This window comes from Schistocerca americana, chromosome 4 (assembly GCF_021461395.2).
Source record: "Schistocerca americana isolate TAMUIC-IGC-003095 chromosome 4, iqSchAmer2.1, whole genome shotgun sequence".
NCBI classification, from domain to species: Eukaryota; Metazoa; Arthropoda; class Insecta; order Orthoptera; family Acrididae; genus Schistocerca; species Schistocerca americana.
In genome coordinates, this window is record NC_060122.1 from 402944296 (window position 1) to 402971655 (window position 27360).

The following is a 27360-nucleotide window of genomic DNA, read 5'->3' on the forward strand; positions in this document are numbered from 1 at the left end:
AAAAGAAACAAGATTGCATAAAGATGTACAGAGAACTTTCGAAATAAATAAAAAGTGTCAAACAAGGTGACCATCTCTGACCCTCTTCAAATGAAACTTGAGAAAACTCTAAGAATTTAGGATGAAAAAATAAAATAATATCAAATATCACGAATAAACGTGAAAGTTTTCTGAGTACGGTAGCACGTTACATTGTAAATAACTCTCATTAATGAAACCGTAGTAGATACAGTTGAAGGCCATAGCCGTGGCCGAAACGTTGGTTTAATTGGTGACAGTTGTTTACAACATGACGCGGTATTATAACTAGCAAACTTTCATGCTGACTGACTCTGGCTTTGGAATCTGACTCAATTATGTCACCGATAAAGGCTACCAAGAATGATACAGGTTATTGAAGTATTTCGAATCGCATTTGCAGGTAAAAGAAGAAAAAGTATTTCAACGAGATAATAAGGAATTACCAGCATGAATTCGACCGTGACTTTTTTCAAAAGAACTATCTTGGTATCTGGCGTTGGTGATTTAGTAAAACCACAGAGAAAATGAATCAAGATAATGAACCCATCTTCACCAGAATACGAATCCTGTGCATTGCTGTTGTGGTCTGCAGTCCGAAGACTGGTCTGATGCAGCTATCCATCCTAGCCTGTTCTGCTCAAGCTTTTCATTTCTGAATAACTACTTCAAACTAGATCGATTTGAACCTGCTTACTCTAGTCAATTCTTTGTCTTCTTGTGCATTTTTTACTACCTCCAATACCATCCGTTACCAAACTATCGATTTCTAGATCTCTCGGAATGTGTCCTGTCAACCGATCCATTCTTTTGCTCAAGTCATATTATAATTCCTTTTAATTCCAATCCGAATACATGTCATAATTACCCATCTAGTCTTCGGCATTGTCCTACAGCATCACATTTCAAAAGCTAATATTCTTTTCTTGTATGCACTGTCTATCGGCCATGTTTCACTTTTGTGTAAGATTACACTGCAGGCAAATACTTTCAGAAAAAACTTTATAGCATTTAAATTTATGTTCCGTGCTAACAACAAACTTCTCTTTCCCAGATTTGTTTTTCTTACTACTGACAATCTGAATTTTATATCCTGTCTACTGTGGCCAATGTCAGCTAGCTTCCTGCCAAAATAACAAGAAGCATCTACAACTTTTATTGGCTCATTTCCTACTCTGATTCCCTCTGAGTCGTCTGACGTAATTTTACAGTCTTCAAAATGGCTCTGAGCACTATGAGGCTTTACATCTGAGGTCATCAGTCCCCTAGTACTTAGAACTACTTAAACCTAACTAACCTAAGGACATCACACACATTCATGCCCGAGGCAGGATTCGAACCTGCGACTGTAGCTGTCACGCGGTTACAGACTTTACAGTCTCCATTTAGTTTCGGTCATGTACGTTCCATTGAGCTGCTCTTCCAAGGCCTTCGCCATCTCTGACAGAAATAAGAGGGGCGTTCAGTAACTAGTGCAACACATTCTTTCCCGAAAGCAGGTTGGTTATATTCAGGATCCCAATTCTTTATTCTCCAAAACACTATTTTTCAATGTAACGTCCATTCAATGCGACGACTTTACACCGCCTAACTGGGAGGGCCCTTATGCCCGAGTGGAATGACTCTATTGGTTGACGGCGGTGCCAACGTCCTGCTGCATCAGTAACCTCCCCATCACCCACGTTTTGCTTCCCGCGAAGTGCATTCTTCATTGGGGCAAACACATCGAAGTCGGAAGGTGCGAGATCCAGGCTGTAGGGTGGATGAGGAGTAACAGTCCTACAAAGTTTAGTAAGCTTCTCTTTGGCAACCAGTTTCCGCGTTTTAGTATGCCACCTTCAGGCCCCTGACCTACGTGTGGGAAGATTCACCCTCGGTTGAGGTCAAAACAGAGGCCAGTAGATTTTTGCTATAGTGAACAACCATTATCTGCCGATCAATGAGTGTGTCCTCCCGTTCCAACGTTGCAGTCTGCAGTCTTCAGTCGTGGTCCAGAGGCTAGCGCTGCTGCTTCTGGATCACGGGGTCCCGGGTTCGACTCCTAGCAAGATGGGGGATTTTCTCTGCCCGGGTATGAGTGTTTGTGTTGTTCTCGTTATTTCCTCATCATCATTCGTGACTGGCTACATTGGATTGTGCACAAAAATTGGACTGTGTAAAAACTGGGGCTTTGTACGGGCGATGATCACCGCGCAGTTGAGTGCCCAACAAACCAAACATCATCATCATCATCATCATCCAACATTGCAGGAATCACAGCTTCGTGCGGACGGCCGGCACGAGGGAGACCGGACAGGTTTGCACGACCTCCTTGCAATGATGACAGACGCCTCGCCCAACAACTGACGGCGCCTTTGTTCATTGACAGGTCTCAGTAGATACTCTGTAAGCGCCTATGATCATCTGCAATGCTCTGAATTTCTGCGAAAAAAACGCAATGACGTCTCTCTGCGTGGAGCGCAGGCTCCATTTTCAAAGCTACATATAGCGGTAGGGGCTCAAGAGGAATTATTCCATGATGTCCCACAACAAATGCAACATTTTTTTCATTGGAAATTAGCCGAGATAAAAAAAGTGCTGCATTATTTCTTGAAAGCCCATTGTACAATGTAGCTGGCAAATCTCAAAAATTTAATTTTTTCTCTGCAAACTCCCTTCTCAAGCACTGCTTCCCGTTCACGCGCTCAGACTATTGCAATTACATTCTGGTTTCTTTACAAGTTGTAGGTAACACTTCACGCACTGCAGATACCCCAATGCTTTCAGAATTTCAAAAACGTATCCTACAAATGTTATGAGGGTCATTCAATAATTAAAGAGACAAATTGGTCTGGAGAAAAAAGAGTTTATTTTTACAAAACAATACTTTTCACTTGAACATTTATGCACTTATTCCAACGGGCTACAAGCTTTTTTATTCCGGCTGCAAAGAACTCTCTATCTTGATGTTCGAACCAATTTCCTACAAACTTTTTCACAGCCTCGTTTTCCTAGAACCTCTTCGCACTTATTGCCTCTTTCAGTGCACCAAACAAATGGAAGTCACTACGTGCTAAATCAGGACTGTAAGGGGGATGAGGCAGTACTTCCTAGCACATTTTGTCGATGGTTTCAGGGGTTAGTTGACCAATATCAGGACGTGCGTTGTCTTGCTGGAGAGTCAAACCTCTCCTTGAGATCCACGGCGTCTCTCTCTCATGGCTGTCTAAAAGCAAATCCGAGTAGTATTGGCTGTTCATTGTACACGGATCTTCGAGATAAACACAAAAAAACTGGACCTTCAGCATCCCAAAACACCGCCAGAAAGACCTTTTCTGTTGCTTGGGTTTTGAATTTTTCAGTGTATGTTCACTGGTTTCTCGCCTTCAGCAAGTAAAAAACGAATAACAGAACGTCTTTTCAACTAATGTGGGCGTTTCAAGCGGACTCGCCTTCTTGTAATGTATTTCTGAGGTTATAAACAAAACAATGTTGATACATCAGCTGATCAGGGCTCATGCCAGTGATGCCAACTTAAAGTCACAAAAGTTCCAAACTTAACCTACTAACAGTTTTTTCCCCAGACGAATTTGACTCTTTAATTATGCCCTGGTACAGAAGACGTCATTTTGCACACAATAAATAAATTTTGAAAGGTAAAACGAGTATGGTTATTTTTGTCCCGCCCGGTTGGCCGTGAGGTCTAATGCACGGCTTTCCGGGCGGGAAGGAGCGCCCGGTCCCCGGCACGATTCCGCCCGGCGGATTTGTGTCGAGGTCCGGTGAACCGGCCAGTCTGTGGATGGTTTTTAGGCGGTTTTCCATCTGCCTCGGCGAATGCGGGCTGGTTCCCCTTATTCCGCCTCAGTTACACTATGTCGGCGATTGCTGCGAAAACAAGTTCTTCATGTGCGCGTACACCACCACTACTCTACCACCCAAACATAGGGGTTACACTCGTCTGGTGTGAGACGTTCCCTGGGGGGGGGGGGGGGGGAGGAGGGGTCCACCGGGGGCCGAACCGCACAATAAACCTGGGTTCGGTGTGGGACGTCGGAGGGTTGAAGTGGACTGCGGTAGTCGTCGTGGGGTTGTGGACCACTGCGAGTGCGGCGGGGACGGAGCCTCTCTGTCGTTTCTAGGTGCCCGCTTAACATACAATACAATACATACAATGGTTATTTTTGATGGCCGTTCATGTTACAGCAACGTGATGTGAGAAATTTCTAGCACTCGACATACGCCCACAGAGTGACGTGAGGTGCCTCACCCGGCGTAGGGCGCCACAGGGCGCAGGCAGCGCGGCCCATCCTCCAAGGCCGCCACGGCCGTCTCCTGGTAGGTGAGGTTGGGTTCGCGACGCCGCCTGCTCAGCTCGTACTGCGCCTTCACCAGCATGTGCATGCAGTAGGTGCACAGCACGCCCACGAACAGCGTCCCGATCACACCGGTGACGTAGCCAGAGTGCATGAAAGCGTTCGGCACCGCCATGATGCCCGTGCCCAAGCTGCCTTTGAACACGTGCACCAGTGCCGCCAAGTATCTGTAATCATTTATGGTCCTATTTAAGAACAAGACTCCTAGTTTAGCTTCTTAGTTTCTGATGTAAGCTACCAACGAGAAGAAGTCGTACACAATAGATTAAGTAAACACGAGATGATGCGTGGTACAATAAAAAGAACACATATGCTATAATCGCTACACCTGTTTTGACATACGGCTGAGGGTCGTGTACAGTAAGACACTAAGGCAAAATGTGCATAAAAGCCACTGAAATTAAATTTATGTGGGGCATGAAAGGTTGCAGTCTGAGGGATCAGATAAGAATGAATACATCCGAGCTGAGCTGGTACTTTGTTCAGATAGTAGATAGATAGATATTCAGCGATCACAGGCCCTGCAGACCACGCGCTACTTCCAGAAAATGCCTCCATTCCTTCCTGTTTTGTGCCCGGTTCCTCTAGGCGTCTTCAATTCCCAGGGCTGTTAGGTCCTTCGCCAGGTCGTCCATCCGGCGCTGCCTTGCTCGTCCAATGGGGCGTTTGGTGTTTGGTTTCCCCGCTAGTCCCATCTTCGCCTGTCTTCCATCTGACATACGGGCTACATGGCCCACCCATTGTATTCTTTTGCTCTTTATCTTCTGTAGGATAGTTGGTTGTAGCATCAGAAGGTAGATTTACTCGTTTTCCTCCTCCTCCATTCTCCGTTATCTATTATTATAATCTATTATGAAAATAATCGAGAGTATAATGGCTAGGACATATCGATAGAATGTCAGAAGGAAGGCTAACAAAGCAAGTAGTGAACTATGAACCATAAGAGAATCGAGATCCCTGAAGGCCACAGAAAGTAGGTATTGCAAGTGCCGTAATCCGATTTTCCAGTCGAAGACGAGTCGAACTGCGCGAACATGCGTCTCGGCTTAGCCATAGATACTCGACAGTTGCTGAGAAACGACGGACGAAGTTTTCGACGTAATTTAAATGTCTTGTGGAGCGGAATTGTGTCATACGAAATGGTGGCATACCGGCTAGTTGCAGCTTCTTTCTTTTGCGCCCTGTGTTTGACACAAGATTATTGTTTTCATTTATTTTACTTTTTATCTTTTCATTTATCTATCCATGTCCGTAGCAGGGTACGACACGAATGTTTTTTATCGTGTTACAGGATATATGGGCGTTAATTTACTGATGGAAGTACAACTAAAAGTAAACAACTACAAGTAAACATTATTATGTAGGCCCTAATATATGTGTTTATGCTATTTTCGGGTGTTACAATCTTTTAAAATTCTCATATCGATATATTTCATTCTTATATCAATTATTATATTAATTTTTATGTTTTATTCTTCTGTTTATTCGACAAGAAGGCTTGGTGCATTCCCTTCGATGATTCCGATCGCAGACAGATTCGAAAGGTAGAAACTACTAACAGCACGACCATCATGCAAAGGTAGGTTTGCCACCGTAGTATGAATCTAACTCTGGAAAGAAACGTCGTTAAGTCTGCTGAAGATTTCACCCACTGACAATAATTCAGCAGCAAACCATGCTTAACGTGTCACTTTCCAGGAAACCGGCGCTTGCATTGAACTATGAATCTAGATACACTACAGGAATTTCACCGAAAACAATTTCAAATAACTTTCGCATTCACGTATTGTTGTGTTTATTTCATTCACCAGGGATAGAATTAGTAGACGATTAAGTACAAATTTATGTCAATAAGCATTGAAAAATGCGTGTACTAATCTTGTACGGAAGCGGATAGATAAATGAAAAACGAAAATAAAGATAATAATAGGGTTTCTAAGACGGGGCGTAAAACTGTGCCATCGCTTCGGTTGTACCATTTATTCCATAAAAGGCACATGAAACACCTAGAAGAATTTGACCGTCATCTTCTCATAAACGATCGAGTATCTGCGTATAAGCCGAGACATGTGTTTGCTTATTTTAATCCCTCTTCCACTGAGCCAAGTTTCTGGGTAATCGGGTTATGGTACTTGCCCCGTTCTCCTCGTAAGATCCCAACGGGCCAAGAAACTACTGCTCGAAGTTAAGAAGAAGAAGATTATTATCATTTTGAAGGACGTGCAGTTTGACGCACAGGTTACTAGTTTGCGAAACAGAGGGGTCACATAGACCCAGGTAGAATTCGCGTTGCAGATTATTAACTGTCGGTACTGTACACTGGCCAGTCTAAGTGCGGTTCATAGGTAGATTTTCATTCTCGTTAGAAAATATGGTATTTACTGGGCTTATACTAAGTCTCTACCTCAGAAAAAGCGATAGCATATGGAATAAAGGTTACACCACTCCCAGACAGATGGTGCACACGATTTCCCTCCGTTAGGTAACTGTTGACATTGGCAGGAGGAAGGACGTCCAGCCGTGAAGTTAAAACGAAGTATATTTCAACTATATGAGGTATCAAGTTAGCTGTGAAAGGATACATATACTAACAAAATTTAGAAACCTGCATGGCAATATGGTAATACCAGACGAGAATTCTTCTCTACAAACTGCAGGCAAGATGAGGCGAAATTGGTGCTATATTTAAGAAGCTTAGAAGAATATCCCAACAACCAACACCAGTTATTCGAAGCAGCGTAATGTGAAAGACAGTTTGAGACCTTTAGGGTACTGTGTAATAAAAAGAATACCAATGAAACTCAAATTTTCTACTTTTTTAAAAACATCAGAGGCAAATATTTGTGGTTCTAAATTAAATCATGTTAAAATGAAGTAAAATAAATGTTAGACAACTTAAAAATTTAAAAAAATCATGAAATATCATGTAGGCATCAAAAGTACTTACGATATAGGCTGGTCGATGTCACGTCTTAAGTGTGGGTCATACTCGATGGAATAGGCACTGACCTTGTGCCTGATGCTGCAAGAGAAATAACTGAATTACAGGTATGTCAATCAATATTGTCAATATATGTAGCTCTCAGACACCAGATGTAAGAATTAAAGACCGTTGGCAAGATACGGTACAGTACCATCGATGATTGGGTTATTAAAGAAAGGGCTTAAGCTCAAGCTCGACTTCCACGAGTTATAATAGAAAGAGGAAGAGAGAGAGAGAGAGAGAGAGAGAGAGAGAGAGAGAGAGAGAGAGAGAGAGAGAGGGAAGGAGGGAGGGAGGGAGGGACGGAGGGAGGTAGGAAGGATAGGTGAGTGAAGATGCAATTATGCAGTGCGTGAAAACGATAAAGAGCGCTAAGCAATTTGGAAATACGTGAACAGATTAATAGTAGGAGGGGGAGGCCAAAGATACAAGGAGAGAACTTATTAGTGACTGAGAATATGAAATGATTTCATGTAAAAAATGTATCAGCGTGTCAGAAATTGGATGAATAAGAAATTAAAGACGAAGAAATGAGGACTGGTAGGTCACAAGTAGAGAAAGCTGCAGGAGAAAAGTGTGAGAGAATAAGTGTGAGAGAGAAATATGTGATATTCGTGTAGGAAGTAGTGTAGCTGCATGGTAAGTTAGCATGGGCTGAATATAACAATCAGGATGAGGAAAAAAGAGGCAATCAGGGAGGACGAGAGAAGGAGGTAAGAGGTATGCGGTGGTTTAATGCCGGCTGTTGACGAATGTGTGCTAAGTTCAAACTGTAAAAATGTGGACGATGAAGTTTAGCAGTCAGCGCTTCGATTCCGATGGACCTACTTTCACTGGTAATATGTTTATCAATCTATTTTCTTATCTCTCGAACAGCAAACACATTTCTAGTTTTTATGGCACTGACGTTCCTATGGAATTTTAATGTTGCAGATCGCATGCAATTTTGGTAAATATATTTCTTCAGATTTTTCTGCCAAAATGCGTGATTTCACATGGTTGTATCATCGTGATCGAAGTATGAAAATGTGTCAATATCTTTGGAATTTACCATATTAGTATGGTTCTAAGAAACTTTTCAAAACGGGTTAGAGAGTTGCTTGTGTTGTCTTTTTCCTACTGTTAACAGCTTGCCGTTAATGGCTGCTCATTCAGCTATATTACACACGATCTGTTAAGCAGTCCAGTTTTGCGAGTACATAACGTACTAAGTCGTTACTGGACTTCTCTCCTATAAGAATGACAAGATTTCTTCTATCGGCGTACTCCTAGTATAGTGCACTATTGCGCTATTTAGCCAGTTCCAGTCAGCCACGATGCTTGAATGGGACCATACCAGTATAATGATTATTTGCTATTTCAAAGCTGGTTTAAGTACGGTTGGTTCCGTCATTTGAAAGTTCTTTTCCTTCCACGATTGTAGTATTCTGAGATTCAAAGAATTAGCTGTGAAAAACATTCTTTTGGAGATGGAAGTAGCTCTAGATCTTAAGAAGAAAACATAGTAGTCACACCAGCTTCTTCTCTTCTAACCGAAATGAACATACATAATAATAATGTACATTTTCTTCGCAGGAAGTGGACAGCTCGACACAATCACATTCGAAGCAGAAAGAATAGTAACAAAAAATTGCTGTGTTTGAGGTTTACAAGTGGCTCCAGGCGAGCGATCAGTCATGACAATATACCTACACTCCTGGAAATGGAAAAAAGAACACATTGACACCGGTGTGTCAGACCCACCATACTTGCTCCGGACACTGCGAGAGGGCCGTACAAGCAATGATCACACGCACGGCACAGCGGACACGCCAGGAACCGCGGTGTTGGCCGTCGAATGGCGCTAGCTGCGCAGCATTTGTGCACCGCCGCCGACAGTGTCAGCCAGTTTGCCGTGGCATACGGAGCTCCATCGAGGTCTTTAACACTGGTAGCATGCCGCGACAGCGTGGACGTGAACCGTATGTGCAGTTGACGGTCTTTGAGCGAGGGCGTATAGTGGGCATGCGGGAGGCCGGATGGACGTACCGCCGAATTGCTCAACACGTGGGGCGTGAGGTCTCCACAGTACATCGATGTTGTCGCCAGTGGTCGGCGGAAGGCGCACGTGCCCGTCGACCTGGGACCGGACCGCAGCGACGCACGGATGCACGCCAAGACCGTAGGATCCTACGCAGTGCCGTAGGGGACCGCACCGCCACTTCCCATCAAATTAGGGACACTGTTGCTCCTGGGGTATCGGCGAGGACCATTCGCAACCGTCTCCATGAAGCTGGGCTACGGTCCCGCACACCGTTAGGCCGTCTTCCGCTCACGCCCCAACATCGTGCAGCCCGCCTCCAGTGGTGTCGCGACAGGCGTGAATGGAAGGACGAATGGAGACGTGTCGTCTTCAGCGATGAGAGTCGCTACTGCCTTGGTGCCAATGATGGTCGTATGCGTGTTTGGCGCCGTGCAGGTGAGCGCCACAATCAGGACTGCATACGACCGAGGCACACAGGGCCAACACCCGGCATCATGGTGTGGGGAGCGATCTCCTGCACTGGCCGTACGCCACTGGTGATCGTCGAGGGGACACTGAATAGTGCACGGTACATCCAAACCGTCATCGAACCCATCGTTCTACCATTCCTAGACCGGCAAGGGAACTTGCTGTTCCAACAGGACAATGCACGTCCGCATGTATCCCGTGCCACCCAACGTGCTCTAGAAGGTGTAAGTCAACTACCCTGGCCAGCAAGATCTCCGGATCTGTCCCCCATTGAGCATGTTTGGGACTGGATGAAGCGTCGTCTCACGCGGTCTGCACGTCCAGCACGAACGCTGGTCCAACTGAGGCGCCAGGTGGAAATGGCATGGCAAGCCGTTCCACAGGACAACATCCAGCATCTCTACGATCGTCTCCATGGGAGAATAGCAGCCTGCGTTGCTGCGAAAGGTGGATATACACTGTACTAGTGCCGACATTGTGCATGCTCTGTTGCCTGCGTCTATGTGCCTGTGGTTCTGTCAGTGTGATCATGTGATGTATCTGACCCCAGGAATGTGTCAATAAAGTTTCCCCTTCCTGGGACAATGAATTCACGGTGTTCTTATTTCAATTTCCAGGAGTGTATAAACAGGCGACCAAAACAAAGGCATTTCTTGAAGATTCTCGAATCAAGATACATCTCACAGCCAAAATCTAGTCCCATGTTCCCAATTTCGAATTAAACCTGGAGGCATCGATCAGAACCCACGGAATCAGCGATTGTGTAATAATTTCATGAACAACCATTTGGAGTGAACTTTGTACTTTTAGATCATTCTGAAGCTCTCCGTAGCTAACCGTTATCTTTTTATGAAAGTCAATGTCTGGAGTACGTCTTTTAGTTAAGGATAATGAAACGGAAGTAGAGAATAAATAACTATTTCAGGAAAATCAATTACACCGATGAAAAGTCCTAGATATAGTGATAACCAGCAGTTTTTCTGAGACAGCCTGAAACTTGCTAATTTATAATATGCAGATCAATTTTCTCTGTTACCTACCTACTTCGTAACATCAACCATCTATATTAGTCAAACCCTCTCATTCTAGCCGCAGAAAATTGTTTAAAATCCACGAGCATTCGATCGAGAACTCGTCGACCGTTGCTATGTGGTGACTGCTGCTGTTCTTACATAGCGGCGCTATCACCCCTGACGTCATTGGTGACCACTCCAGGGCCACATAATGTACAGCAAGGCCACCACGACCGCTTTCAACATTCTGATGGTCGGGTCCCAAATTGTGCTTAACGGCAGATCACTGTCTTCAATGAGGATATTTTCAGAAATTTTTACCTCGATCGTTTCTGTCGTGACGGTGTCCCAAAAATAATTTGCCTGTTTAGTAATCGATATTTCGTCGATATTCAAAACTCTCGACGTGACTGGAAGATCGAGAGAATTTTATAAGGCTATAATACCGTGAAACCATGCATTCATATATCAGCCATTTGTATAACACTGCATATATGAAATACTGGAGTATTTACTACTGTACGGAGTACAAATGAAAATGGCGTAAGGGATAATACAAACACAAAATACATACTTCCTCCTACGGAGCATACTTCTTTAATTTAACGTGTGCTAGATTTGAATTTGCTGGCTGGGGCCTCGCGTTTGTGTCGAAGATTGGCATGTCGCAGCCAAGCGTCCAGCACGTCAGCCTACATCGCTAGGATCCATTGTTCTTCCTGACTGCGTCACCGAAATATCTTCATGAACACGTTGACGTTTACCGTCGTTGACTGAACCAAGGTTCTCGGGGAAGAAGTCAAGATCAGGGGCGAGAAAATAAACTGGGCAGTGACGTTGCAATCCAACTGTTTGCTCACAATAATACGTTTTTATACAACGTTCACATAGTCAGCAGATTTAGAATTTGCAAGAACATTGGATACGACTGATTTCAATACCACGAATGTGTATCTCTGAGCACAACTCAGCGAGTTTTGGAACTGGCTGTCAGCACTTATTTTTCTTACCCTTGGACCTATGAAGACAATTTCATACTGTAATATCAATAAATAAAATTGAAATCGTGAATATGTGCATGATTATTTGTAACTCTTAATTTACTTACCAAGTGAAAAACTGTTACACCAAAGGTTTAGGATCCCAAAATCTTCTCTAGATGCAGCAACACGATGCAAGTGCTGTTAATGCAGTTAACAATTACAGACCGCGCCAACGACTCAGGGACACCAGCATCAAAAGTGAAAAGTTCACATGCAGATTTTGCGTATGTTGCTGTTATTGGGGCCAGAATATTCTTCGTAACAAGAGGGCACAGTTAAGTCAAAGGGCAATGTGACCCCTTTTGACAAGAATTGCACTTGAATGTGTATTAATGTACACAAAAATCATATGCCAACGATGGTTTAATTGGAGTTCCAGTCATAACACCAGGGTAATTTATGGCGTTGCGTGTAAAATAATAAAAAACATGAGGCAAAATTTCAGACAAAGCTTGTTAAATGAGAAAGAGAACTTCGTTGATATCTTTTAGAGCAAAACGGTTTTTAGAGACACTGAATGGATTTAAATGCGTTTTGTAGTGCCTGTTCGATGGTAAAATATGATACCAAATTATTATTATTATTGATAAACTGTTAAGGTTTTTCGCATCCTCCAGCTTACCTGCCATACGGGGGAGGTTTATCGGACTCCGGCGTCGCTTCTGCACCGATGTCATCGAGGGCGTCCCGGTCGCCACCGGTGAAACTGACGACGGAGCGCTTCCCCCTCTCATTGGCCGTTGCGAACCCCTGAGGATGGAGACCGGCAGAATTCAGTAGCAACCTTAGCCTACTGTACACACACACACACACACACACACACACACTGTGTCCCACTTGTCGGGGATAACAGAACTTCCATACCCGTCTGCTCTTTGGTAGCGTGCTCAACTGTAAGACTAATAATCCGGCGCAAGTCTTAAGTGGTTTTCGATAAAACTGTTGTACGAACAAATATACTAGAGGGTGTGGGGTTTGGTGTTATAAAACACATAGTAAAATAATGAATAAATGAAGGCACACTAATCAGAGTGTAATATGATTCGAAATCACGATGTTATATGCAGAATAAAATACACTAAAATTAAAATGAGGGGGATGGAAGGATCTAAGGCATTACTAAAACGTTTGACAGTCACTTAATTGTGGATGACGAAGTATTAATTGTAAAATGACAAATAAAAGACATGTTCTTAATGAACACAGAATTTTGGGGAAAACAAACACCGCGCGAAGGCCAGCTTCGAGCAGTAAACTGGGCTTCTCGGCCCGAAGTAGAGGCTTAAAGCCTTCCAGGAAATGTCTGCTTGCAACTTGAAGTCGATAATTTGAAATGTAGCTATCGTTTTTCCCTAAGTGTTTGAAAATTTCGTGCTCTACCCATAACTCTATTGTTCGGTCTTTTACTTCTTTCTGTAAGATTGCGGCTTCCTCTCAAGTCCTTCGGAGTGTGACCAGGAATAAGTAGATGTTCTGCAAAGATGCAACTGTATGCATTACTATCTTTCTTTCCTAACAGAAGAAAGCCATATGACTTTAATGGCACAGTCGGCACATGTCATTAGATCTGTACTTGGCATACTTACGCTCTGTACGTTCCGATGGTTCGTTTTATATGTGTTTCAGGTGGCATATTACTCTTGCACGATCCATTGTCAAATGTGTGCTATTTTAAAAAGTTTTATGGGAAAGCTTTACAGAAGAGAGATACTACTTTTAAATAACGTAGTTTAATGGTGGTTAAGTGGATGACACGCACATGTACTAGACACAGTCAACGACTTCACATTGGATGTAGATAACATGTGGTTCTACGTGAGAATGCTTAACTAAAATTGTTTGTAAACATTTCCTGTAATTTTGTTTCTATTTTGCACACAATGTTTGTACAATACCTTCTGAAGAAGACACATGGTCAAGGTATTTCGCAGCTAGTTGGCTGTTATTTCCAATCCATTGAAGCTTTTGCATACACATTTGCTCAAGCACTGGCACGTTCAGAATCTTGATATAATTATAAGTTAACAGTTTTCGAATTCTTTCCTTCACTTGTACTGTGAAATCTTACTTCTTGTCAAATTCTGATTCCAGGTCAACTGAAAGTGCCCCATAGGTCTTGATGAATGAGTTTACGAGTACTGGAACTTACAGGATGGAGGAAAATCGTGACACGAAATTTTAACCTTGGATAGCTGATGCCAGTAGGAACAAAAATTACTAATGTTGTGCAGGTCGACAACGCACGATTTTTAAACTACGGGAACTTGGCACCACGCACTCCATTTGGCCGTGGGATTGCCCTGTTGCCGTTCGTCGGTTGACGAGCAGCGCTATGGTTCACACATACAAATGTCCCTCGCCGCGTCACTGCCTCAACGTGATACGCACACTTGTCGAATAGGTCTTGCTGTTCGTCTCCAACTCACGTCAGAGGCGTCCACACGTAAGCTTCGCTTCGGAGTGCACGCACGTCACCTGTGATTTAGTCATACAGTAAGCATGGCGGCAGACTATTTGTTTGAGGAACCACGACATATGGTTTTTTTTTATGGACTAGCCGACGGTAATGCGCATGCATCTCGACGGTTGTATGAGGAACGGTACTCAGCAAGACACCACCCACACCCGCAAACATTTACAGCAACTGAAACTTTCTGGCAGATTAAAACCGTGAGCCGGACCGTGACAGCAATTCACCGGCGACTTGGCGAAATGGGCTCTTTAGCGGGATACAAATGGTTCAAATGGCTCTGAGCACTATGGGACTCAACATCTGTGGTCATCAGTCCCCTAGAACTTAGAATTACTTAAACCTAACTAACCTAAGGGCATCACACACATCCATGCCCGAGGCAGGATTCGAACCTGCGACCGTAGCGGTCACGCGGTTCCAGACTGACGCGCCTAGAAACGCACGGCCACACCGGCCGGCTAGCGAGATACCATAGTGATGTTGGAAGACCTCGAGCACGACGGGATACCGCATCTGAAGAGAGTGTTCTCGAGCTCTTCGAGGAAGCACCTACGACTAGTACTCGAGCGGCTCGACACGACATGGGTGTTACTCATCGGTTAGTCTGTGTGGTTTTGAGCGATGAGGGCCAGCATCCATTTAGTTTCCACCCCGCCCAAGACCTAAATCTTGTGGCGGACTATGAACACTGGGTAGGGTTTTGCCATTGTGTTGCTTACCGACGAGTGCACCTTCCATCGGGATGGCCTTTACAACTCTCGAAACGTTCATTACTGGTGAAGGGAAAATCCGCACGTCACCTACGTCCACGGACACCAGGAACGAATTTCACTCAACATTTGGGCAGGCATTATTAGTGACCATCTGTCTACCTCCTCGACTTACCGGGGCAAATTACCTTCACTTTTTGCAAGAAACTCTATCCGGCCTGCTGGAAGATGTTCCCCTGGAAATTCGGCTATGCATGTGGTTGCAGCACGATGGAGCGCCCGCACTTAACAGTGGTGATTTGCGCGGATATTTAAACGAACTCTTCGATGGCCGGGTAATTGGCAGAGGTGCTCGTAGGACATGGCCCCCGCGATCACCAGACCTCACGCCACCGGATTTTTTCCTGTGGGGATTCTTCAAGGTTCTGGTTCACGCACCCGGACGCGAACCATCTAGAAACGAAGTCGAACTAATGGACCGCATTCATCATGCTGTCAATCACATCAGGGCAACGCCAAAATCTTTGAAAGAGTTCGGCAAAACACCGTTCGACGTTACCAAGCTTGTGTCGCATCTGAGGGTCGCCAGTTAGAGCATTAAGTAAACAATGTCCTAGCTACAAAAAAAGGCACTTTTTAGGGCCGACACAATTTGTAAAAGAGTTTCTGTACGAGAACTTACAGTTGTTGACGGATTTGTTCCCAGTACGTCTTATCATGAAACTACATTGGATGTGTGGGGCCCCTGGTGAATCCGTCCCCAGGCTCCCAGTGGCTGGTTCGCGCGCTACCACCGAGAGTGCGGGCAGCCTTGGATGCTCTGCGAACTCCAGTAGGCAAAGCATTCGCGGTCATGCGTTGTTCACATGGCTCTAAGCACTATAGGACCTTACGTCTGAGGTCATCAGTCCCCTAGACTTAGAACTACTTAAACCTAACTAACATAAGGACTTCACACACATCCATGCCCGAGGCAGGATTCGAACCTACGACCGTAGCAGCAACGCGGCTGCGGACGGAAGCGCCTAGAACCGCTCGGCCACAGCGGCCGGCATGCGTTGTCTAGAGCATCCCTCAACAGGGCAGTCCCGTGGCTAATCGGATCGCATGGCGCCAAGATTCCATAGTTTGAAAATTGTGCGTTGTCGACTTACACAACATTATTAATTTTGGTTCCTACCCAGGGTTAAAATTTCGTGACAGTTTTTCTCCATCCTGTGTAATATAAATGGCCGTATCTCTTGATTTCATCGATTTACAGCCTTAAATTTTTCACGGCGCCAGGGGACCATAGACTTTAGTATGTAACATAGATTTAAACTTCGTAACCCTATATGTTCCTGAGATAAAGGGGTCTTGACAGTCGGACAGACAAACGGACAACAACGTGTTCATATAAAGGTTCCGTTTCTACCGATTGATGTACGGAACTGTAAAATATACCCGTTATTGCCGATTTTGAAGCTGTAAGTGGCCAGAAAGGATTTCAATGCGCATCAACAAAAATTTTTGATCATTTGCCGAGTAACATAAAATGTCTGACACGCAGCAAAGAAGTTTAAATATAGTCTAAAATCACATCTTCTGAACAACTCTTTCTGTTGCAGTGACAAACCTTTATTTAAGAAGTGGTAACCCGTAAACAAAGAAAACAACTGGTTTTTAAATATTGTTGCATGAAGAGCGTTGAAAATTACTACGTTGATTAACATTCAAACTTATAACATATATATATATATATAGTGTAAACCGATTCGTTACATTTCATCTCGATATAAAATTGTTCAGATTATCTTCGAACATGTAACTGATTATCTAGAGGATATTTACAATGTACTATTTAGCTTTTGGTAAATGGAGAGAGGGAGAAATGTGGAAGAAATGGGTTGGATTGATTTGTTTTATTTATTCGTATGGCAGAACAACAGATACTTCCAAAGTAAAACCACTGGACTACATTGTGGAGGCAACAATCACAGATCTATACCCAATATCCTGGCGCTAGCAGAGTGCTGAACATTTCTGGCTACGGTTAAGGGTACTTCAGAATATTTCCACAGAAGGAATTCTTCGAGCAGTTGTTCCACAGTTTTGAAGTTTAGACCAGCTCCAAGTTGGTGCATCTTGCGAAACTGAACGTTAATGCAGGACGGTGGAAAGTGTACACAACTGACGACCGAACTACATCATAGATTTCTCACATGCACTGGGTTCAACAACACAAAGCAGTCGGTTGATTTCCGCTAACATCAGTGCCGACCTGATTAGCTCCTATAGCAATGGAACTTCTGTCAGATTAAAAATGTGTGCAGACCGGGATTCGTACGTCAGATATTTGCTTATCGGTAGCAACTGCTCTGTCAACTTTTTTTCTCTTTTTGACCTCGTTTTGTTCGTTATCGTTTGTTGAATTTGTTCTGGGCGGACGTGCTATGACACTGATTCAAGTTCGTCTTTGATCTATTCACTCAGTTTTTTGTTACAGAGGGTAGCTAACCTTCTGACGGAACATGCTTTGTTTTTTTTTTTGTTCTAAATTGTTCGTTGGTTTTGGTCTGGGCGGACGTCACAAGAGATCCGTTCAAGTTGATCGTTGATTCTTTAACTCAGTTTTTTTTATTACAGAGAGCACGCAGCCCTCTGACCGAACCCGCTGAGCTACGGTGCCGGCTGCCAACTGAGGTACTCAAGCGCGACCGACGAGCTGTCCTCACAGTGAGTACTTCACTTCCTGACTTGAAATGTTCGCGTCTCTTGTCGTATTTGTAATGTATGTGAGTCGACAAGGGTTCAACAGTCATTAATGCAAGCTGCCTGCCGTAGTGGTGAACACACAAATGGCCAAACAAACGATCCTATGCCCAGATAGAGTCCAACACAATTGCACAAATGTTGAATTGATAATTATTCACACTGCTAAGTGCTACTGCAACTGAAGTTTCATTATCCGCAAAATATAATTTGATTCAATTCATACAATGAAAAACGAACCAGCTAACGTTCCATATTAAATGAAAGGACTATATTTCTTGTAATGGCACCTATATTTCATTGGAAACACCGTCACAGTGAGACTGCAATTCCGTGAGCTAAAATTCCCTGATAATATTTATTTTTCATGGTAAGGATCGCCTCATCAGAGCGTTGTGGGAGGGAATTTATAAAGGGAAAAATTATCTTAAAATACTAATTTATTTGCTCTCCGTCAATAATGTTCAACTTGGAACTTTGGAAGACTGTAAATTGAGATGAAAATAACTTTCCAAAGTCTGGGCAATTCACAAAAGAAACATATAACGGGTGGCTGAAGCACGGCACCGGACAGCAGCTCTTCAGCTATTAGAAATGAAATGCAGCCGTGAGCTCGCGCCAAAAATGGAGTACTCAGTTCCTACTCTCACACTTCTCAAAATTATTCGTGGGAAGGGAGGAAGACACAAGATTTGCCACAACGGAAAATCTCGCTCTTTCTCTTCCTGTATGCAGGGAAAACTTGCAGAATTTTCTCCTTCCGCACTTGTTGTATTCTCTGTCAACAGACTAAAAGTTGGCAGTGTACTGGTCATCGTCTTATGATTGGCGGAACGATGTCTAGGTGTGGAAATGCAGCTCACTTCCCGCAATGTTAATGGAAACATAGAGTTGGCTCTGTTGACTGCTTCCGTTTTTAGGACGACCCGTGGACCTTTGCTGAAATCTCTCGGGAGCTGATGGAGCTCGCACTGCTTTGAAAGGCGCTTATGAAGTCTTTTGGGTTAAGCGATACCAACTCCCCGCTAGAGTTCCTTGTGGGAAACCTCCTGGATTTCCGCCATTGTCTATCCACCGTCTATAATTTGCAGATGGTACGTCTCACAAACACTGAGAGAAATACGAGCTAAAGAATGCACAGGCCCTGCTCTTCCATTCCGAAAGTTTATGAGAACACAGCTTAAAGCGATTGCGTATATTGTCGCTTAGTAACCAGTATTGTCATAATCTTGCAAACTTTACAGAGGTTCTGCTGTAAAACCTGTTGGACTAATATTCCGTGAAGACAGGATGTTACAGAAACATGGCGGATTGTTTCCAGAATGAATATTTCAATCTGCAGCGGAGAGCCCGCATCTCGTGGTCGTGCGGTAGCGTTCTCGCTTCCCACGCCCGGGTTCCTGGGTTCGATTCCCGGCGGGGTCAGGGATTTTCTCTGCCTCGTGATGGCTGGGTGTTGTGTGATGTCCTTAGGTTAGTTAGGTTTAAGTAGTTCTAAGTTCTAGGGGACTGATGACCATAGATGTTAAGTCCCATAGTGCTCAGAGCCATTTGCAGCGGAGAGTGCACTGACGCGAAACTTCCTTGCAGACTAAAAGTTTGCTCAGAACCAAGCCTCCATTCCAGGACTTTTGCCTTTCTCAGGCAAGCGCCCTACCAACTGAGCTATCCAAAGACGACTGACGAGGTGTCCTTACAGCCTTACTTCCGGCAGTACCTTATCTCCTAGTAACACTTCACCGAAGTTCTGCATAACCTGCGATACTAGGACTCCTGGAAGAAACGATATAGCGGATGGTAAATGCGGTACTGGCGGAAGTAAAGGTGTGAGAACAGGCTGTCACTTGTGATTGGGTAGTTCAGTTCGTAGAGCACTTATCGTGAAAGGCGATGATCCTGGGTTCGATTCGCACCCGGCACAGTTCTGTTTTGGCAGGGAGTTTCATATCAGCACGCACCCCGCCGCAGTGAAAATTCATTCTGCTATAGCGATGGATGGCTAGAATGACTTATAAATGTCATGGAATCGCTAATACTCTATGTAGCATCACTTATCGAGATGTGCGCAATAGAGCACCTATGGTACTATACATGGGTCTGCAGTTAAAGGTCATCAGTAATTTTTTAAATGTTAATCAACTAGTAGTTGTCCATCATCAACTTCAGACTCGCAAACTTGATTTCCGGCATAGTTAGTTAACGTTCGAAAACCATCTGGTAGTCACTCGGGTATGAGCGTCTTCGTGATCTTGCGCGTGCAGTGCCTTCCACAAGAGGTCGTAAATTTATTCTGGAGTACAAAGTACACGGAACCTAAGGGATGTCAACCTAGTTTTATACTAAGAAAACTATTTCACGTTTTCTTAGTTGTCGGTAATGCAAAAATTTTAGCTGCCAGGATAGCCGTTTCAAGCAAGTATCTCTTGCAAATTTTTATGTATTATTTCGCCCTAAGTTTTGAAGTTTGAGTAGACGAGGCTCAATAAAACTCTTTATATCCATATCTGGATTCACAGAGCGAATAATGTGCACTTTCGATATTGAAAATCATAGCTTTGATTTTCCACGTAATTATCTCGGTGTTCACAATGTGAATTATATCCATTTTAGAACAAAAATTAATTTCTGAGAAGTTGCATAGAACAAAATTATTTTCGAAAGATTCTGTCCGTTCAGGTGTAATGGATGTAATCTTGTTTACAGTGATGGTTATACGACGTGATTAGAAACAGTGTGAAGACCTTGTAAGGGTGTTTCAGGATAGGCTGTGCAGGAAAATTCGGCACTTTGAACCGTTTTCGAGTTAATTGGATTAAAAGTAGCCGAGTAGGCAGTTGAGTGGGGAAAATTCAAGCATCCCGCCAGATACGATTAGAGTTAGTTTTTCTCATAGCGTAGATAATAGTGCAAAACACAGCTCAGCCTTTGCCTCAGGTCCGAACCTTATTACCTCCCCGTATCTGATGAGCCGCTTGAATCTTGGCGCGCAATGGTGTGACTGGCTAACCTCAATACTAATTAACTCAGAAGTAGAGTAACGAATCGATTTTTTTTCCTGCAATTACTTCCAAGGACAGCCTACCCAGCTATACACTTACAAGCTTTCTAGACGGTTTGTGTCCACGTTGTATATCTTCAAAATTATACATTTAGTGAATGGGTGTGAAAAAGGAGTTTGGTGCACATCTTAAAGTTATGCGGATAAAAGCTTGTGAATAGAGATGTATGGAGGTCGTCCGGATAAGAAAAAGCATATGCAGCAAAGACATAAGGATACGGCATGTTTTAAAATGAATGTTTAAGTAGAATGTGAATTTTGTCTACTTTGCTTTAAATGCTTTTCTTCTCGTAACTTTCATTTTAGATTATCTAAGGTATCTTTTCTCAAAGTCTACTCATCAGAATTCAATTTTATAATGATTCACACTCACCAGTAAAAGGATAAAAAATTATGAAGGAAAAAGTTTCTAAACTTTCTGATTTTAAAAACGTTTTTCTTTGTAATTTCTTTATAGTTTTCATCATTACCTGAAGCATGACAATTTTGTTTCATTGGAATGTGCTCTAGATATTTTCAGACGGTGTCGTAAGATCCATCCTTTTCTCGTTAGTTTTTTTTCAGGCAAGATATAAGCTGTAATTAAACTACAGCAGTGAAACTATAAACATTCAGAAGCTTAAGTTGGTAACATATCAGAGTTTTGGGTTGGATTATTGTTGTTAATGAGTTAATGCGTATGTAGTGCTGGTGCCAGAGTCTAGAGAAGATGGTAAGAAAGTTTGCCAAAAACGGAATTTTAAATTTTTTGGAAGAATTACACTCAAAGTTAAGTCAACGTCCGTTGTTTCTGAAAACGGAAACGTGTGAAAAAGTTGCGTTCTGTAGTAGCGTTTGCAGAAGATTGTCGGAGGATTAAAGTGCAATAAAATTCTGAAAAATGTATGCTGTGAGAATAGATTAACAGATACGAGGACGCCAGCACAGTGCGTAGAGATATAAACCGACAAATAGAGGAATGAGACAGATGAGAGAAACGCTCTCCTACAGCACCAGCCAGGCACAGCACTGTGTTACCTCGGTCTTCTTCAACAGAACAAACACGTCGCAGTTACAAGATAAACTCCCGGACTTTAAGGCTGCTGATGCATACCTCTTTTTGGATAGAACACAGTGTGAACGTTGCGTTACAGTGAAGAAAAACACGTTGTGACAATTGGCTTACAAGGAGACTGCACGAACTTGCCCTCACCGATTTGGTTCATATGGACACGGTGTGTAGGACACGACTGCGACTTCATTATATACAAACAGGAAGACAAAACTTTTTCGAGAAAATCGTGTTTGGAAATTTTTGGCGTATATATACTTTGTATGCTCATTAGCATTCAAGAACGATAGCTCAACGGGTTCGATGAGTGGGTTCGTTGCCCTCTGTGATAAAAAAAAAAAAAAAAAACTGGATGAATAGACCAACACTGAACTGCAACGGGTGTCATGGGGTGTCCGCCCCGAACAAAGGCATCGAACGATGCCGAGCAAAAGGAAATTAAGAAGAAAAAAAAAGAAGAGCGAGCAAGGCCTTAGTTTCATATGCGCGAAGTCTCTGGGTCTAATCATGCTGTGGGTACTTTTTTTTTATTCCCACGTAATTCTAAAAGCAGATTTATTATGAGTGTGCAAAGTACCAATGTCCAATAAATAATTTATAGTTTAATTATCTTTACCCTGAAAAATCAGTTTTCTCTAAAGTTTTGGAAGTTGGTTCCCATTATACAGTATTTGGTGTTCATTACGTGTGCTGTATGTCGCAATAATTATTGTTTGCAATTTTTCTACCATCAGTATAGTCCCTATTCGTGCAATCTTCCATAGGGTACCCATATACTTGTCACAAATTTCGATAAAATAACATAAATAAAATGAATATACTGAAGTGACTGAAAATTCATATGTATTCTTTTTTATCTCCAATCTCCCCACGAAAAATTTTCTCTCTTTCTTTCAGCATGAAGATTATGAAACATTACATAATGATAATTTGAACAGTTATAATAAATCTGTTGTTGGAATTTCGTGGCAAAGAAAAAAACTCTGCGTTAGCGATATTCGATCCAGAGACTAAGCGCTTATGTAACTCGATCGGCTGCGGACTCGTGCACTATTGGTAACCACACGAAGTGTACAGGGTGAATCACTAACTATTGTCACCTAGAATAACTCCGTAAGTATGATAGGAGCTGAAAAGTTTGTGGGACAAAAGTTGCAGGGGACAACGGGGGGCATAATATGACGTTGGTCTTTTGTTGCGAGATGCGGTCGTGTCAGAGATACGAAGGTCAACTTTGTTGTTCTAAATGACATGCTATAGTTTGGTACTTATTTTCTGATAGCGGCTACCGAGACGAATCCAATGTTGTGTAACAATAACGTCTTTGAAGGTCAGCGAAGGTAAAAAAGATGGCATGAATGCCCATTGACAGAAGGTGTTTGATGACCAATGTGATCAATGCAGTGCTACAATCTTCTTATCATGGACTCTATGCTATTCCTTATCACTTCGGCACTTATCGAAGCTCATGCTCTGACAGTTCTCTCTCGTATATCATGCAAGCGGTAAATATTCGCTGAATGCGGCGTATCCATCTAACGTTCCATTGACATGTAAACACCATTCGACGGTTTCGCAATACAACACTGACAGGAACCGTAAGCCTAGTGTCGTCGAATCAAGAAAATGTGAATGATGTATTCCTTCGAAGAACAAGTCGATATGCTTCTCATGTACGGACAATGCCAACGAGATTCAGCGAGAGCTAGAGATTTATATACTGAAAGATATCATCAACGTATTCACCCTATACATCGTACATTTAAATATGTGTACAGAGTTTCAGGGAGAGCATAAGGGAACAATTGACAGGAATGGGGGAAAGAAATACAGTAGAAGAACAATGGGTAGCTTTGAGGGGTGAAGTAGCGAAGGCAGCAGAGGATCAAGTAGGTAAAAAGACGAGGGCTAGTAGAAATCCTTGGGTAACAGAAGCAATATTGAATTCAATTGATGAAAGGAGAAAATATAAAAATACAGTAAATGTAGCAGGCAAAAAGGAATACAAACGACTCAAAAATGAGATCGACAGGAAGTGCAAAATGGCTAAGCAGGGATGGCTAGAGGACAAATGTAAGGATGTAGAGGCCTATCTCACTAGGGGTAAGATAGATACTGCCTACAGGAAAATTAAAGAGACCTTTGGAGATAAGAGAACGACTTGTATGAATATCAAGAGCTCAGATGGAAACCCAGTTCTAAGCAAGAAGGGAAAGCAGAAAGGTGGAAGGAGTATATAGAGGGTCTATACAAGGGCAATGTACTTGAGGACAATATTATGGAAATGGAAGAGGATGTAGATGAAGATGAAATGGGAGATATGATACTGCGTGAAGAGTTTGACAGAGCACTGAAAGACCTGAGTCGAAACAAGGCCCCCGGAGTAGACAACATTCCATTGGAACTACTGACGGCCTTGGGAGAGCCAGTCCTGACAAAACTCTACCATCTGGTGAGCAAGATGTATGAAACAGGCGAAATACCCTCAGACTTCAAGAAGAATATAATAATTCCAATCCCAAAGAAAGCAGGTCTTGACAGATGTGAAAATTACCGAACTATCAGTTTAATAAGTCACAGCTGCAAAATACTAACACGAATTCTTTACAGACGAATGGAGAAACTAGTAGAAAACCTCGGAGAAGATCAGTTTGGATTCCGTAGAAACACTGGAACACGTGAGGCAATACTGACCTTACGACTTATCTTAGAAGAAAGATTAAGGAAAGGCAAACCTACGTTTCTAGCATTTGTAGACTTAGAGAAAGCTTTTGGCAATGTTGACTGGAATACTCTCTTTCAAATTCTAAAGGTGGCACGGGTAAAATACAGGGAGCGAAAGGCTATTTACAATTTGTACAGAAACCAGATGGCAGTTATGAGAGTCGAGGGACATGAAAGGGAAGCAGTGATTGGGAACGGAGTAAGACAGGGTTGTAGCCTCTCTCCGATGTTGTTCAATCTGTATATTGAGCAAGCAGTAAAGGAAACAAAACAAAAATTCGGAGTAGGTATTAAAATTCATGGAAAAGAAATAAAAACTTTGAGGTTCGCCGATGACATTGTAATTCTGTCAGAGACAGCAAAGGACTTGGAAGAGCAGTTGAATGGAATGGACAGTGTCTTGAAAGGAGGATATAAGATGAACATCAACAAAAGCAAAACAAGGATAATGGAATGTAGTCTAATTAAGTCGGGTGATGCTGAGGGAATTAGATTAGGAAATGAGGCACTTAAAGTAGTAATGGAGTTTTGCTATTTGGGGAGCAAAATAACTGATGATGGTCGAATAGAGAGGATATAAAATGTAGGCTCGCAATGGCAAGGAAAGCGTTTCTGAAGAAGAGAAATTTGTTAACATCGAGTATAGATTTAAGTGTCAGGAAGTCATTTCTGAAAGTATTCGTATGGAATGTAGCCATGCATGGAAGTGAAACATGGACGATAAATAGTTTCAACAAGAAGAGAATAGAAGCTTTCGAAATGTGGTGCTACAGAAGAATGCTGAAGATTAGATGGGTAGATCACATAACTAATGAGGAAGTATTGAATAGGATTGGGGAGAAGAGAAGTTTGTGGCACAACTTGACCAGAAGAAGGGATCGGTTGGTAGGACATGTTCTGAGGCATCAAGGGTTCACCAATTTAGTATTGGAGGGCAGCGTGGAGGGTAAAAATCGTAGAGGGAGACCAAGAGATGAATACACTAGGCAGATTCAGAAGGATGTAGGTTGCAGTAGGTACTGGTAGATGAAAAAGCTTGCACAGGATAGAGTAGCATGGAGAGCTGCATCAAACCAGTCTCAGGACTGAAGACCACAACAACAACAATGATAAATTGAGAACAACTGTATCTTTAACACATCGGAAACATATCCGGCAAAGGAAAGTTACTAACGAGGAAACGGAAATAGGTACTCTTGCCACTGTGGTTCGAGATCCTTGTGTTAGTTCGCGTCAGATCTGTAGGGAATCTGGCTTGAGTCAGTGTAGTGTTGTTCATGTTCTGCATAGCCATAGCCGGCCGCTGTGGCCAAACGGTTCTAGGCGCATCAGTTCGGAACCGCGCAACTGCAGCCGGCCGGAGTGGCCGTGCGGTTCTAGGCGCTACAGTCTGGAGCCGAGCGACCGCTACGGTCGCAGGTTCGAATCCTGCCTCGGGCATGGATGTGTGTGATGTCCTTAGGTTAGTTAGGTTTAATTAGTTCTAGGTTCTAATCGACTGATGACTTCAGAAGTTAAGTCGCATAGTGCTTAGAGCCATCTGAACCATTTGCATAGCGATAAATATCATCCTTACCATATCAGTCTCCACCAAGAATTAATTAGTACGGATTTTATGCGTCGCACTGAATTCTGCCTATGGGCTCAACTTCAGATTCAGAGAGATGACACATTTATTAATTTGATTTTATTTATTGACGAGGCTACATTCACGAACCATGCAAACGTTAATTTGCATAATGTGCATATTGTGCAACTGAAAATCCATGTTGGCTGCAGCAAGTTGCACACCAAAAACCGTGTTCGGTGAACGTATGGTGTGGGATTCTGGAGGACAAAATTATATGACCCTATTTCATCGAAGTCCGCCCCTCCGTGGTCTCGCGGTAGCGTTCTCGCTTCCCGAGCACGGGGTACCGGGTTCGATTCCCGGAGGGGTCTGGGATTTTCCCTGCCTCGAGATGACTAGGTGTTGTTGTGTCGTCTTCATCGTCATCATTCATCCCCATTACGGTCGGAGGAAGGCAACGGCAAACCACCTCCATTAGGACCATGCCTAGTAAGGCGGTGCGAGTCTCCCGCATCGTTCCCCTACGCTCTGTAAAGAAGCATGGGACTTCATTTCCATTTTTTTTTCCATTTCATCGAAGGAAATCTTAATGGTAGGATGTACACCGCATTCCTGCAAGAAACATTAGGTCTGTTATTGGAAGAAATACCTTTAGGAACAAGGAAGAGAATGTGGTATCAACACGATGGGTATCCGGCACATTTTTCGCTGATGGCTAGAAATGATTTGCGGAGACAATTCCCAAATCGTTAGACTGGACGCGGAGGAGATGTGTCGTGGCCGTCTCCTTTGCCAGACTTGAGCCTCTGGAGTTTCTCTTGAGGGGATTCGTAAAAGACATTGTTTATAAAGACGTTCCAACTACACCTGAAGAAACTCCAGCTGAAATTGCCAGAGCATGTGCTTTGATAAGTGCCTATTTGATAAGGATTCAGATGGTTCAAATGGCTCTAAGCACTGTTGGACTTAACATCTGAGGTCAACAGTCTCCTAGATTTAGAACTACTTAAAGCTAACTAACCTAAAGGCATCACACACATCCATGCCCGAGGCAGGATTCGAACCTGCGACCGCAGCAGCAGCGCAGATCCGGACTGTAGCACCTAGAACCACTCGGCCA

General features: G+C 43.1%; 1 protein-coding gene across 1 annotated transcript in view; it reads right to left on the bottom strand.

Moving 5' to 3' along the window:
* Positions 1-27360, bottom strand: part of LOC124613513 (proton-coupled amino acid transporter-like protein CG1139) — a 102398-nt gene that overhangs the window by 63032 nt on the left and 12006 nt on the right. Inside the window, exons 2-4 of the mRNA XM_047142223.1 lie at positions 12526-12653; positions 7321-7395; positions 4268-4540 (exon numbers count right to left, since the gene is read on the bottom strand). Coding sequence (XP_046998179.1) covers positions 4268-4540; positions 7321-7395; positions 12526-12653 — 476 coding nt within the window. The remainder of the gene's footprint in view (positions 1-4267; positions 4541-7320; positions 7396-12525; positions 12654-27360) is intronic.